General features: G+C 41.2%; 2 protein-coding genes across 4 annotated transcripts in view; both read right to left on the bottom strand.

Moving 5' to 3' along the window:
• Window positions 1-10270, bottom strand: part of pot1 (protection of telomeres 1 homolog) — a 47017-nt gene extending 36747 nt beyond the window's left edge. For 2 of the 3 annotated variants that reach the window (XM_029427072.1, XM_029427069.1), the window contains exon 1: window positions 10218-10268. The gene's annotated coding sequence lies outside the window, so the exon portion shown is untranslated. Of the gene's footprint in view, window positions 1-10217 lie in introns of all 3 variants that reach the window. The other variant, XM_029427070.1, reaches the window with a different exon arrangement.
• Window positions 10271-12536: 2266 nt separating this feature from the next.
• LOC115005268 (metabotropic glutamate receptor 8-like) overlaps window positions 12537-12592 on the bottom strand; it is a 77547-nt gene continuing 77491 nt past the window's right edge. Inside the window, exon 6 of the mRNA XM_029427063.1 lies at window positions 12537-12591. Coding sequence (XP_029282923.1) covers window positions 12537-12591 — 55 coding nt within the window. The remainder of the gene's footprint in view (window position 12592) is intronic.

The following is a 12592-nucleotide window of genomic DNA, read 5'->3' as shown; positions in this document are numbered from 1 at the left end:
GATACTACAGCCAAAGGAAAACGTCGTGTGAACAGAACAAAAATGTACATTTTCAAAAATATCAATATACAGTACGTGCAGAAATGACCTGAGACTTAAAGTGGCTCGATTTGATTATCTTTATAATAAAGTGTCAAATGACAATAGAGGTGAAGAACTCCGAGTTTAATTACCAGAATGTGCAGCTCCCCGGTTATAAACACAAACACTGCACACGACTCTAACCACCAGAGACCAACTCAAATCTAAACTTGCATATTTAATTGCTGTTTAACAATATCCAATTTCCCTGAGCTCTCTAATTAATAATGGTCAGAGGTGAACTCCAACACACTGAGCGCAGTGTTGGCAGCAACCTGAAGGTTCATTTCCTACAACACAAAACCTCCAGTTGCCACAAGCGTACGCTCCAGCAGCTTCACCTGAATAAATTAAAAATAAAACTCAGCAGGTGATTTCAGGGTTTTTATCAGGTCAGGAGCAGCTTGTGAGTGCAGAGCAGAGGGAGTGTGTCGAGGGAGAGCGGCTCTGCAGCGCTCAAAGAAGCCCATTTATTAAAAACCATTTAAAAACCCACTTCAGCACTGAGTCACAGGCTCTCTGTGGACGAGAGCCGAACACAGACCCTGGACACAGGCACTCAAATTGTCTCGCATCTCAAATGACACTATCTCCAAGAAAAATGTGTTTTAAAAAGCCACTTGGCTTGCTGTAGATCACACTACACAACCAGGGAGGACAAACACGTCGCAGAGTCACAGACTACAGTTTAAACCGCTTTCAATCAAGACCTTTAAAATTAACATTGTTTATTTTTAATCTAGTTTCAGCACCTAGTTTTATTTCACATTTATTGTCTAGAGTGTATAGGAAACACTGAACCATAGACGGAATCAGAGTTTCGGGCTTTCAGTGGAATCGCAATGCATGCTGGGGTGGTAAGCCTAGAAAAGTGAGCACCAACTCCACAAGGGCCGCCATATTGGATTTATGCTCTACGTGTTTACATTGTATTTAGCTAGTTTTTAGTGCGTAATCATCGCTCTTCTAGTTATGGGGTTTGGACACATTGTGTGGTGAAAGGATGTTTAAACAGTGGGAGAAAGATAAATAAATGGGCAGAATCTCATTGTGAGCTTCACGATTGCAAAAATTGCGAACTATTTCCATTTCCAACAGCACTAAAGAACAATGATAGAAGGCTAGCATGGACCAAAGCTGTAAAGAGACAGGATTACAATGGGAAGTCTTGGGAACCTAAGAAATATTCAGATTTGCAGTGAGCATTTCATGCAAGGAAAGCCAACAAATGAATTCCCTGATCCTGAACTCGACCTGGGGTATGTAGTCTATCTACTTGATTTATATATTGACAAATGTACTTTCTATATATTGAGTTGTATAATAATTAACAAACACAAGTTAGGTATATATTTATAATAGCTTACCCTGCAACACAACTGCAATAAGCACTTATGATATCGCCAGTTTTCTTGACTGCGTAGATCCATGCCGAATGTGGCGTATGAGAAACTTTCATTGAATGAGAACATTTTGCTTTCAAAAAGCAAAACTCAGAATCTGCGAGAGGATTGAAAGATATTTGTTTCAAACAGTCTAAATGCTTTGCCTTCTTTGTATTCGTTCAAAGTTGGTTTATGAAACTCGACATGGTTCCCTGGGTGGTCAGACATTAAAAATAATGTTATATCGCTGAGGTATATCGGCGGCCAAGAAGTCATGCTGTTGTTTTCATTGACCCAGCCATCCTGCAACGTCAAGGGATCAGGCACTGAAACGCCACTCGGCATAACCAAAAGCTTAGTCTTTTATTTTTCTGTGATTGAAAGTCTTTCGTTAGCTGTTGGTTGCCCCTCAATGCCCATCTCTGATGCAGCAAACACCCTGATGCAGCAAACACCCGGGCAATAAGCTCCAGTTCTGTTCCTGAAACCTTTAAATTCCGCTTGCGGCAAAATACTTTCAAAGCTTCGACTTTCCACATCTGAACCTCATCATAAGAAAGGAGTTCAGAACTCATTGTAGAGCAGTAGGTTTGTTTACAACACGCTTGAAGAATAAGCTAAATACAATGTAAACACGTAGAGAAGAAATCCAATATGGCGGCCCTTGTAGAGTTTGTGCTCACTTTTCTAGGCTTGCCACCCCAGCATGCATTGTGATTCCACCGGAAGCCCGAAACTCCGATTCCGTCTATATAAGAAGTGTACGTATTGGTTTGTGGAGAACCGTTTTAAAGCCTCGAGTTTGGCTTTACGGCCGTCGCCATCTTGGTTTTTGGTCGTCGTCATTGGTTTCTTTGGAACCAGAAGTGACAGTGGGGGGGAACTAAGAACAACCTAATGCTGCGCAAGACATTTTTACAAGACAATTAACTTTAATGACAACAAACTGAAAGTTCTTAGACAAAAACACGGACAACACACAGTGTTATCCAGTTAATCACAGGGTAGCCCCGCCCTAAAGCATACGCTGCTTTATCCTCTACTTTAGTCCAAATGGGACATAATGCACAAAATGAACATCATTCTGTATTGAAGAAGACTTAAAACGAGGGATTGAGACCATAAACTATTCAGGAAAACGTTACTACAGTAATACATTAAGAGAGTCAAGCAGGATAATTTTCTTATAGACCTTTATGCAATCTTTCTTTCTTTCAGTTTCTGCTGGACATTAGAAAGAATGCAAGTTTAAGGCACTTCTGCATTGGCTTCACTTTCCAGATCCGGAGGTTGTCGCTGGGTGTTTCCAGCAGCTGTTTTCAGCAAATAAAATCCAATTAACACACTGTGCACGACCTGCACCAAACAGTAGACAGACACAGCTGGTGGAGACCAAACAAAGCATGAAAGGAGAGTTAATACTGGACCTATTTTCATCAGCTGGGCACAAACATGACTCTAATGTCACGTCGCTCTGTTGCATATGAAAGTAGCTGGTTGCTAACATGCTATTTTAAGAGGTGGAAATTACACTTTCCATGTCGGTGTAGTCTTTGCAGACGAGCGCCTTACAGCCGATGTATCGAAACAGCATTTTGATTGATCAGCAGCAAGGAATCGAACCTCTAACCTCGACAGCGTTAGTGCTTTGTTCAGGTTACTATCAGTCTCGATCCGAATGAACTATTAAACTTTAGAATATTTCTTTCTTCAACAGAAGAGGCTTAACATATTCAGTGTTTCAGAAGAACTGGAGGAGGTACAATAATACACACCGTCTGTGCAGTGGAGATATGTTTTTATCTGTGCATCCCCACAAACCATCCGTCTTATCTCTCAACCCCTGGGTAGAAAACACAGATCTAAAAAGGATATTTCCATGCAGACTGGGGGAGTTTCCTCTGCAGTAGAAATCAGAGTAATCCTCCCAGAGGGCAGTGAGAGATGAAGCTACTCTCACCAGTAGCAGCTGATAAGAAGAAGCGGACACAGGCTCAACGACACAAACATCACGGCTGCACAAAGAGAACCAGGACAGCGGCCAGCTGTTCATTACAGCCGCAGTATGAACAACACGATTAGGGCAGCAACTAGGGCTCTTCGTGTATTTGTGCCGTCACATGACGGGGGTCCGGTGCACGCAGCCGCATGCATAATACACGTGATGTAGATTGATGCACGTAATGTGGAACCGAAAAGCGCGAGTTCCGCACGGAAACTCGTAGCTGTACTTCGTTAGCAACTGTGCTTCGGTAAGCACAACATGCTGATTGGTGCGAGAGTCGGTCATACTATGGCGGAGCTGGAAGACTCCTGCAGGGTCACGATCAGCTACATCAGCAGCGGAGACGAGGACGGTGTGTCGCCGCTGCACCACCGATACTGTCGGGATGTAAAGTTTCAACAAATACAACAAACAATGCTTCAAAGATAAATGGCGTGCCCCGGCTTTCACTGGAAAAGCTTCTCAAAATTGAGACACTGTAGAGTTGCTGACTGCAGGTCCCACAGTGACCGGTTTGATTGGATTACTGGAGATGGTTAGAGGTTTTATGGAGGTGTCAGCCTACTACAAATAAAAAATCATTGCTACTCAAATTAAATCTTGCTTTTTTTTTGGCTGAGAACCATCCAGACAAGACGACAGAATCAGCAGATCTGGGATTACTGTATCGGAGACTTAATATCAGCTAAAGGCACAGAGGCATTTTTATATAAAGACAAACCTTACAGCAACATAAAGATATCAGGAAAGCATTAGAGACATTAAAAAAAGAAAGGCACGCATCGAGAGTGATCTTAACACACATCGTGAATCCGCAAATTAAAGACGTGGATAGAAATCATCGACGAGCAGGTGAAATATAATGTCTCACTCGGTAAATTCTGAAGAGTGTACATTTCCACAGAGTGAAACTAAACCTCCCTGCAGAGGTTCCACAATAAAAGCCTGTCAGGAAGAGGATGGAAGGCTTTTATTGTGAAATTTGATTTAGAATTGCATCTTCCATATCTATATGTACATACAGTGCAAAGTATTCACACTAATCAAATAACATCAAGATCAATCGGACCGCAGAGACAACAAAGTCACATGACGTAGGTTGCAATGACACACACACACACACACACACACGATGAAATGTATAAAAGAAAGGAGAGTTAGAAATATATTATATGTAATACATGTCACATAAAAAGGGCTGCTTCATGCAGTGGAAGCAAATAAAGCCACCCTGATCATTTAGGGTAATGTCTGTTCAACACTTTTGATGTTACACCCAAATCTTATTGCTGTGGGCTAATATTACAAATGATACCAACAGATGGCTAACAGGGAGAGGAGATTGATCTCCTTCATCAGTATAAGCTGGCATGTGTTGTGCTTGTAGAAAAAGAAGAGAATTAATCCCATTCTACAAAAAAACAATCAGGACGGAGGGGAAGACAAACATGTCAGACAAGAGAGTGACAGGCGTGATTAGACGCAGCCTCTGTGTGTCACAAACACAAACTCTTATTGTTCATCTGACGCCGGAGCGTTTGCCAAAGATGCAAACCTTATTTTCCTCCACATTAGCATAATCTGTGTCTTTCTGTGGGGATGAGAGAGAGGCTCAACAGAAGCAGGAACAAACCCAACTCCCAGAATAGATCTGGAGAGGATCGTCCGCGTGTACAGTAAGTGTATCCACACGGGAGAGTGTTGTTATTGTAGGAAGAATCAGCAGCTGACCGACATGCTGCTGCTCTGCTGCTCAGCATTCACAGCCTCGCAGGGCCGACGCCACAACACCTACGTTATTAGTTCCTCCAAAGCCAGATGACTTAAGGAAAATATGTAAATGCAATTTGTCCCGACTCGTCTACATGAATATGTTTTCATAGAATATGTTGTCGACCTTCGAGGGATCTGGTTCTTCCTACAAACTCCAGCAGATACGTTTCCTCAGAAATTAAAAGCCCGAGTGTGCTCAAATGGTTAAAGACGCGTTACGCTTGACATTACGCAATAACTTTACGTTTCCTGCTTGATTATTTATCTGCCGCTTTGAGCCTCACGAGGGACATTTGTCCTTTTCATTTTTCGATAACCTTGGTTGTGTTAATGCATATTGCATACGTTTAGAAATGAGTGTACAGCAGGTCACACACACACACACACACACACACACACACACACACACACACACACACACACACACACACACACACAACACACCTTGAAACTCAATAGAATAGAAAGTATTATACCTCCTAGGTGCAGTACATTTCTAGTCACAGTATAGACTTTTGAGCTCTGTGTGTGTGTGTGTGTGTGTGTGTGTGTGACTATATGACCCGAGGGCAAGTTGTTGGCTTTGTTGTTGAAATTGCTCTTGCAGGATATTTTTGCTTTATTACAAGAGCAAAATAAGGTAATAAGGTATTAGAAGGTAAGCACTTTGAGAGGTAATAATAACAATAATAATAATAAAACCTCTGAAGGGTCATAGGAGTAATAAAAACATTAAAGCTAATACTGCACAAAAATGAAAGCTTCAGCAAAATCAATGTTGTTGCAAAGCATCGACTTCACAGACTGAAAATTATTGTTTTATTTCCCCAGTAATTAATGAAATGTTTGTGACGGTGGCATTATATTAAACTGGCATTTAAAGGGTTAAAATCCTACAAATAAATGAGTAGTTGGTAATTATGATGAGGACTGAAGTTAAAAAGTAGAAAATATCATTAATATAAAATGTTTGTCCTGTAACGACTTCAGATGCAGTAAAAACTTTGTAGGTCTTTTTGGAAAAGCAGTATTCTGAATCTTTTCATACATCAAGAGAGACAGAGAATAAACAGGGTGGTACAGACACAAGACACACATAACAAAACAAAGACTTTCATCTGGTATTTTGGCTTTAGTGCAGAATGAATTAGCAATGTCTATTCTGCAGCTGTGTAGTGATGGGTCAGTGTCTACAGAAAGACATTATTCAAATGTCAATACAATTGCAAAGACCCACATCCAGTATATTTCCATTTTAAATGATCTTAGGTGTTACTACACATGTCGTCAGACAGTTTGTTCGACTGAGTTTTATGCAGAACGGACATCGTAGCTCCCTGCTGGCCTCAGTCTGCGCTTTCAGCCTCGAACCAGCAAGAAACTTTTCATGTGAAAGAGGCTGAAAGAAGGGGGCAGGTGGTCTTTGTAATGCAGCAGCCGGTGAGGCAAGAGAAGAAATAATCAGGGTACCACAGCCAGATGAAAGTCCAGTGTCCTCACCCCTCATACAGCTGTCCAGCAGGAGGTCGCAGAGGGTCACGCATCGAGTGATCTACCCCACAGCGAGCGGCCCCCGATTTAAAAGCAGGAGGGAGCGCTCGACTTTTAACTCTTACAGGCGGGTGGAGACAGGATGAGTGAGCTCCTCAGAGCTCATCAATATTCGTCTGCAGAGAATCCAGGAGCCGAATGATCAGTGGAATGAGAGTACGTCCACACGAGCCCGCTCAAATATAGAAATCTCCTTCTGTACAAACTAAAAAAAGAAAACTTTTCTCGCCCCAAAATAGAGTTTAACAAGCCTCCACAGTATATACATCGTATAACGCCTGGTTGTGTGTCAGCGTGCACGGGCTGACGATAGCTGCCCAGTGAGGGTCGTGGGCCGTGTGGCAGTACAGTTTCTGTGATCACACATTATCTTTAATGCCAATATAGCTGAACACACAGCCACGAGGCGCATTATACTAACGATAGAAGTATCTGAATTGAGACGCAGCAAATGACTTCCGTCTTCTAGTTTCCCTGAAGAAACAGGTTTGTGCCGGTGATCCAGTCACAACTTGTTCGAGTGACCTGCTGCTCTTATTAATCACTGCAAAGAGAACAAACAATGTAAATGACTATCAATTAATCCCCCGCTGAGCTGAATCAGTCCCTGACGCAGGCACGGACGTGATTAAACGTTGCTACTATGACAGATTAATGAGTCACCTCACTCTGTAAACCTAATATCAGGCTACATTTAAAAAGAATGTAACGTGTCCTCTCGTGTTGCCGCTCCTGTCATGAAGCAAGGGATTGTAGAAGGAACATTAGTCAGACGTTATCACGCAGACAGAGCTCATTTGAGTGAAGTACAGTATATAAATGGATGCAGAGGACTGCAGGTCAGCACTGACCGGCTCACTGTCAGTGTTCCTTTAAAAACATCCACTTGTGAAAGATTGCCTTTGTTCAAAGAGCCTCCATTTCTACTGAAACATCAAGCAGGGAAATATCTCAGGATTTTATAAAAACAATCTACTTATAGCAAATTCTGATTGCTTCGATTCATAATTAGATTCTTGAGTTTCCCGGCGCTCAAGGCTGCAGTTACTTGGTACAGATTCCTTCTGACAGCCATGTCCATCACATGAAAGGCGAGCTTCAGTATATGAAACCAAACGGGCCAAGAAATGTAGCAGAGTGCCAGAGAAAGGGGAGCGAGAAAACAACCGTCAATATAAACACGGTTTTAGGCAATAAAAGGTTTAAAAATATTTATTTTTTAATCCTTTTTGAAAACGTTTTTTGAAACAGCGAATAGGATACAGAGCTGCGTTTGTTTACAAGACGATAACTCCAATGTTCTTCAAAGAGGACACTTTTGGTGCAAGATAAAAAAGGATTTATCCGGAGAGTATGGGATCCTACATTTCCCATAATGCAGCGGACGCTCCTTCCCTGCTGAAACTATAACGCCGACGTCATATGGGATAAATGGGAGGGATGAGAAAGATTGTCATGTTTACAACTTGCAAGTGAAAGATTACAGTCGGTCGAGTGAGGATTAAAATAATGTGCACTGATAGTATCACAACATATCGATTAAAAGAGAGTTTGATGACATTGAATAACGGTCTTGCCTGATGTCAGGCGGCTATGAGTTTGGATTATATTGGTTAGTGACAAGTTGGATATATGGAAGTGGCATTTTACAAGTCATAAACTCGTAATAACAATAACTCCAATACGACATGAACCAGGCATAAACACACACATATAAACTCCACATACAGTGGAAAACCACTCAACAGGAAATCATTTTAATTACATTGTGTGCAGCTGTCACTTCTATTAAATACCTGCAGCCGCTTTCCCTTAAGAAAATAAAGTAGCGTGTGATGAAACTTGCCCTAAAATAAACACGTAAAACAGCAAAATCAATTTTCCGAGTCATTAAGCGCCACACTGTCATCCCTCTATCTGATTAACCAAGCAGCACCTCGATAAAACGTCAGGCTGCAAACCGGCAGAGCTGATCGCTAACACAATCACAACCTATTTGAACAGAGAACTTAGAAGACAAAAGAAGAAATTACGCTTTAAAGTGACCCATTAGTGCCGAGACTGCTGCATCTAGCAGTGATGTCTTCTTCTACTCCTGCTGCTCGAGGACGGTTTACTTTTATATTTAAAGAATTAAGATAAATCGGTCAACCTAAGAGAAATAAATTGCAGTTGACAAGCTCTAATTCGTACATAACGAGCAACCATAATAGACAGGTCAAAGGTTAAAAGGTCACAAATACAACATAACATTACTGCAAACTAGAATCAATGCTAAATGTCAAAAATAGTTAGTTCTTAATAAGTTATCTGAACCACAAAAATGTGCAATAATGTCAATATTGGACAACCTAAAGTATTTGTAGCACTGCTTTATGTAATCACTGTGTGTTGCTCACCACAGCAGGCTCTGTAGAGTAAACAACACCTGCCCTGCTCGTCCACCTGTCACCGTGCATGTCGTGCACTGTAAACTCAGTTCTCAATAAACAACCTAAGCTAACGCTACAATGAAAAGTGACCACATATGAATGAGCCGATGTATTTCTGTACCGTTAGTTTATGTCTAAGTTTGGCTACAGCAAGTTAACTGCTCACGTTAGCTAGTTAACGTTAGCTTGCTAGCCAACTTTAGTAAACATTAGCACGGAGGGCAGTTTAGCCGGATTAGCACGAACATAGTAGTCGTACAATAGCACTCATGACAAGTTCACACTTCCAACTAAGTATATACAGTGTTAAAGTAAGCTAGTGAACAAAGAAATCGGTAGAGAGCGAGATACATCTTGTGTCGTTTATTCGAAAGTGAACTCCATTCAAAATTCCTTAGGTTAAAAGTTGTATTGATTCTACAACCATTAACAGATATTAGATGATACTGTACAAGTGTCTTATGAATAAATAGACTATATTGACAAATTCGGCAAGCATACAGCACATAATACAACACGTTATTTAATAATATTTCAACTTTCCCTCGGACCACAAGCGGCGGTAAGTAGCGTGACTTGGGGGGCAAGGAAGATTGAGAGGAGCGACCAAACTAAACAAAAAACTAAACAATGTCATTTTATTCAGAATATAATGGGTATAAGGTGATAGCCGAATTCTAAAGTGGTATGTACAGACTTTTAAAATTGTATAGAACCTTACTCTACGTGGTGTATACGTTTGCCAATAAGTACTGCAACACAAAATATAAGGGTTTTTAGATTGGGTATGGCTACACAGTCCCTTTCTAAAAGACAACGGAGGTTTGAGTGGCTACAAATTGTCACTTAATCTTCCACAAAACTAATGAACTACATTTAAAAAAAATACATGTAATAAAAGGTCCATGGTGGTAAAATGCCCATCTTTAGCAGTCATTAAGTGGAAGGAAACAAGGCATTACATACTGAAAATAAGAGAGGAAGACTTACGGTTGCAGGAGTTTTCCCTCGCTTGGTTTTCGAATTGACAGGCTGCTGTAACGCGCATGCGTGTAGAGAACTCCAGGGGTCACGACTATTTATCAACATGAAAAACTTATTGTGAAGATAAATCTTTAATAAATAAACAATAAAAAGAAATACACAATGGGATTTAGCCAGAGAATTGAGACGAATAGAAAACCAATACAAATTATAAATAGTGTAAATGATAAATGACATACAAAGTTAGCATGCTTTATTACTTTAAGTTGAGTTTAATTAGAAAATCAAACACGTTTTTACTTTGGGAATTGACCTTTTTTCCTGGCTTACATGTCAACTGACCCTCCGTCCACATTAATTTCTTAATCTTTAACTGAGACTGTATCTGCTTTTAATGGATGCACTTCAACTGACGCATCTCTCGTCTTTATTCACAACTTATTCCAACTGTTTTCAGTGCCTACACTTCAACTAATACTGCCAACAATATATAACCTACCTGAACATTATGCAATTGACACTTGACAGTAGCTCCTATTATGAATGCTACTTTAACTGACCCTTCCAGCTCAATGTGTCACTCAAACTTCAACTAAACTTAATCACAGGTCATTTTAATCTCACTTAACATTTAAACTGCTGTCAATTATCTTTAAACTGCCACTTCAATTTCTTCCAGTGCTTCAACTTTGGCCAAAGACATTAAAAAATCTCAAACATGTCACATTTCAGCAGCAAACACAGACATTATCCAGTTAATAACAAATGACCCAGACTCCCCCCCCCCCCCATCTGCCCAGATGACGACTTCCTCGCTCTGATACCTCACACAGGTGGGGACATTGGTAAACCAAATTACAGGCGTAATTAGGTTCCCTCAGCTAACTGTAATGAACCACAAAGATGTCACATAATGACTTAGATATTTTAACATAATTAGAAATGTTTTCCCCGTCATTGCACTGATAGCAGCCACATTTCTACCGCTTCACTCTGCAGCAGTGAATTGTCTGTGTGACAGCAGTTCTCTGTTTTGGCCGTCTGACAGGAGCTGCAGTCTGTCAGGGCGATGAGGTGTGATACTGACATCAGGCAGGTCGACCTGCCAGAGCCCAGACTTCTGTCTGCAGCTGCTGGAAGTGACAGCAGACGACTGGCTGACTCCGCCCTCTCGTTGGTGTTTTTGGGAAACATTTCTGCAGCGCTCTGTCCTGTCAGGAGTCAAAGAAATGTGAGCTGCTGGAGTGCAGATGCATCAGATACCCGGCGTGGGAGAGTGTCCTTCTGAACACCAGTGAGATGACATACAGCGAGTCAGCGATCCCCCCTGACCTTCAGCAGCTAAACTCAATGAGAAGTCTTTTCCTGCCACCTGCTTCACATTGGTGACAGTGAAATGTCATCAGTCATGAACCAAGAACATAAAATCCACATTTACTCAAAAACACTCCAAATGGTGAGCTTGGGGTAGAATTTTCCCAGCATGCATTTCACATCCAGCAGCAGTGATGGTGGAGGGTATGAGCCTGTGACTCACTGCTGTCGTAAGTATCATTTTACAGCTGTTATTGTGCCAGCAGATGGTTTTTATTAACTGTTTAAATGTTGAATGTGTGGTTGATTTATTAAATAACACCTGATCCCAGCAGCCCTTCAGTAACAGCATCTCTGAATGTTCTCAAATTCTACAAACCAAACAATCGAATCGACTAACAGAGAAAATAATCAGCAGATTACTCCATGATGAAAACAATCATCAGTTAATGGTTCCAAATGAGCTCCGCCAGTAAAATACTGCTTTCACGTTAATGCACGGGTAATAATAATCTAATTATATCATATACAACAGCCACAGAGGCTTTCCTTTACGTGCATGTTCCTGAGTCTTAATGCAGGACTTTCTGCAGTGTAGTACTCGTACTTGTACTTGGTAAAGGATCTGCATACTTCCTCCACCACATGCATCACTCATCATATGTAGATTATTTTAGAGCTTTGTCAGTGGGAATAGATGTAAAGTCAGGAGTCATGAAGATAATAACGATTCCTCCTCCGGTGAGCATCCAGAGTGAGTTCCATCAATCCGTCTTGTGATTATTGAGATATCTCTCTGTGGAAACATCCGGATCAATCAGCGTCATCGTGCGTGGGGCAGAAACAACAACTTCCCTCTCGTCAAACAGCCGCTCTGCTCTGAGCTATCAGCGGTCTCGTATCCATGTTATACGATAGATGGAAACCTCAGAAGCCTTTTACAACCAGATTACTGACTGTTTAATTAAATTGAAAAATGCCGAGCGCTCACAGAGCCCGTGATAGAGAGCGTCATTCTGCAGCTGTATTAGCAGGAGGCTCATTACTCAGCACTAATGAGTTCCTCC

This window comes from Cottoperca gobio, unplaced genomic scaffold (assembly GCF_900634415.1).
Source record: "Cottoperca gobio unplaced genomic scaffold, fCotGob3.1 fCotGob3_290arrow_ctg1, whole genome shotgun sequence".
Taxonomy (NCBI): Eukaryota; Metazoa; Chordata; class Actinopteri; order Perciformes; family Bovichtidae; genus Cottoperca; species Cottoperca gobio.
Note: the sequence above shows the minus strand (reverse complement) of the source record. Positions and strands in the feature narration are given on the sequence as shown.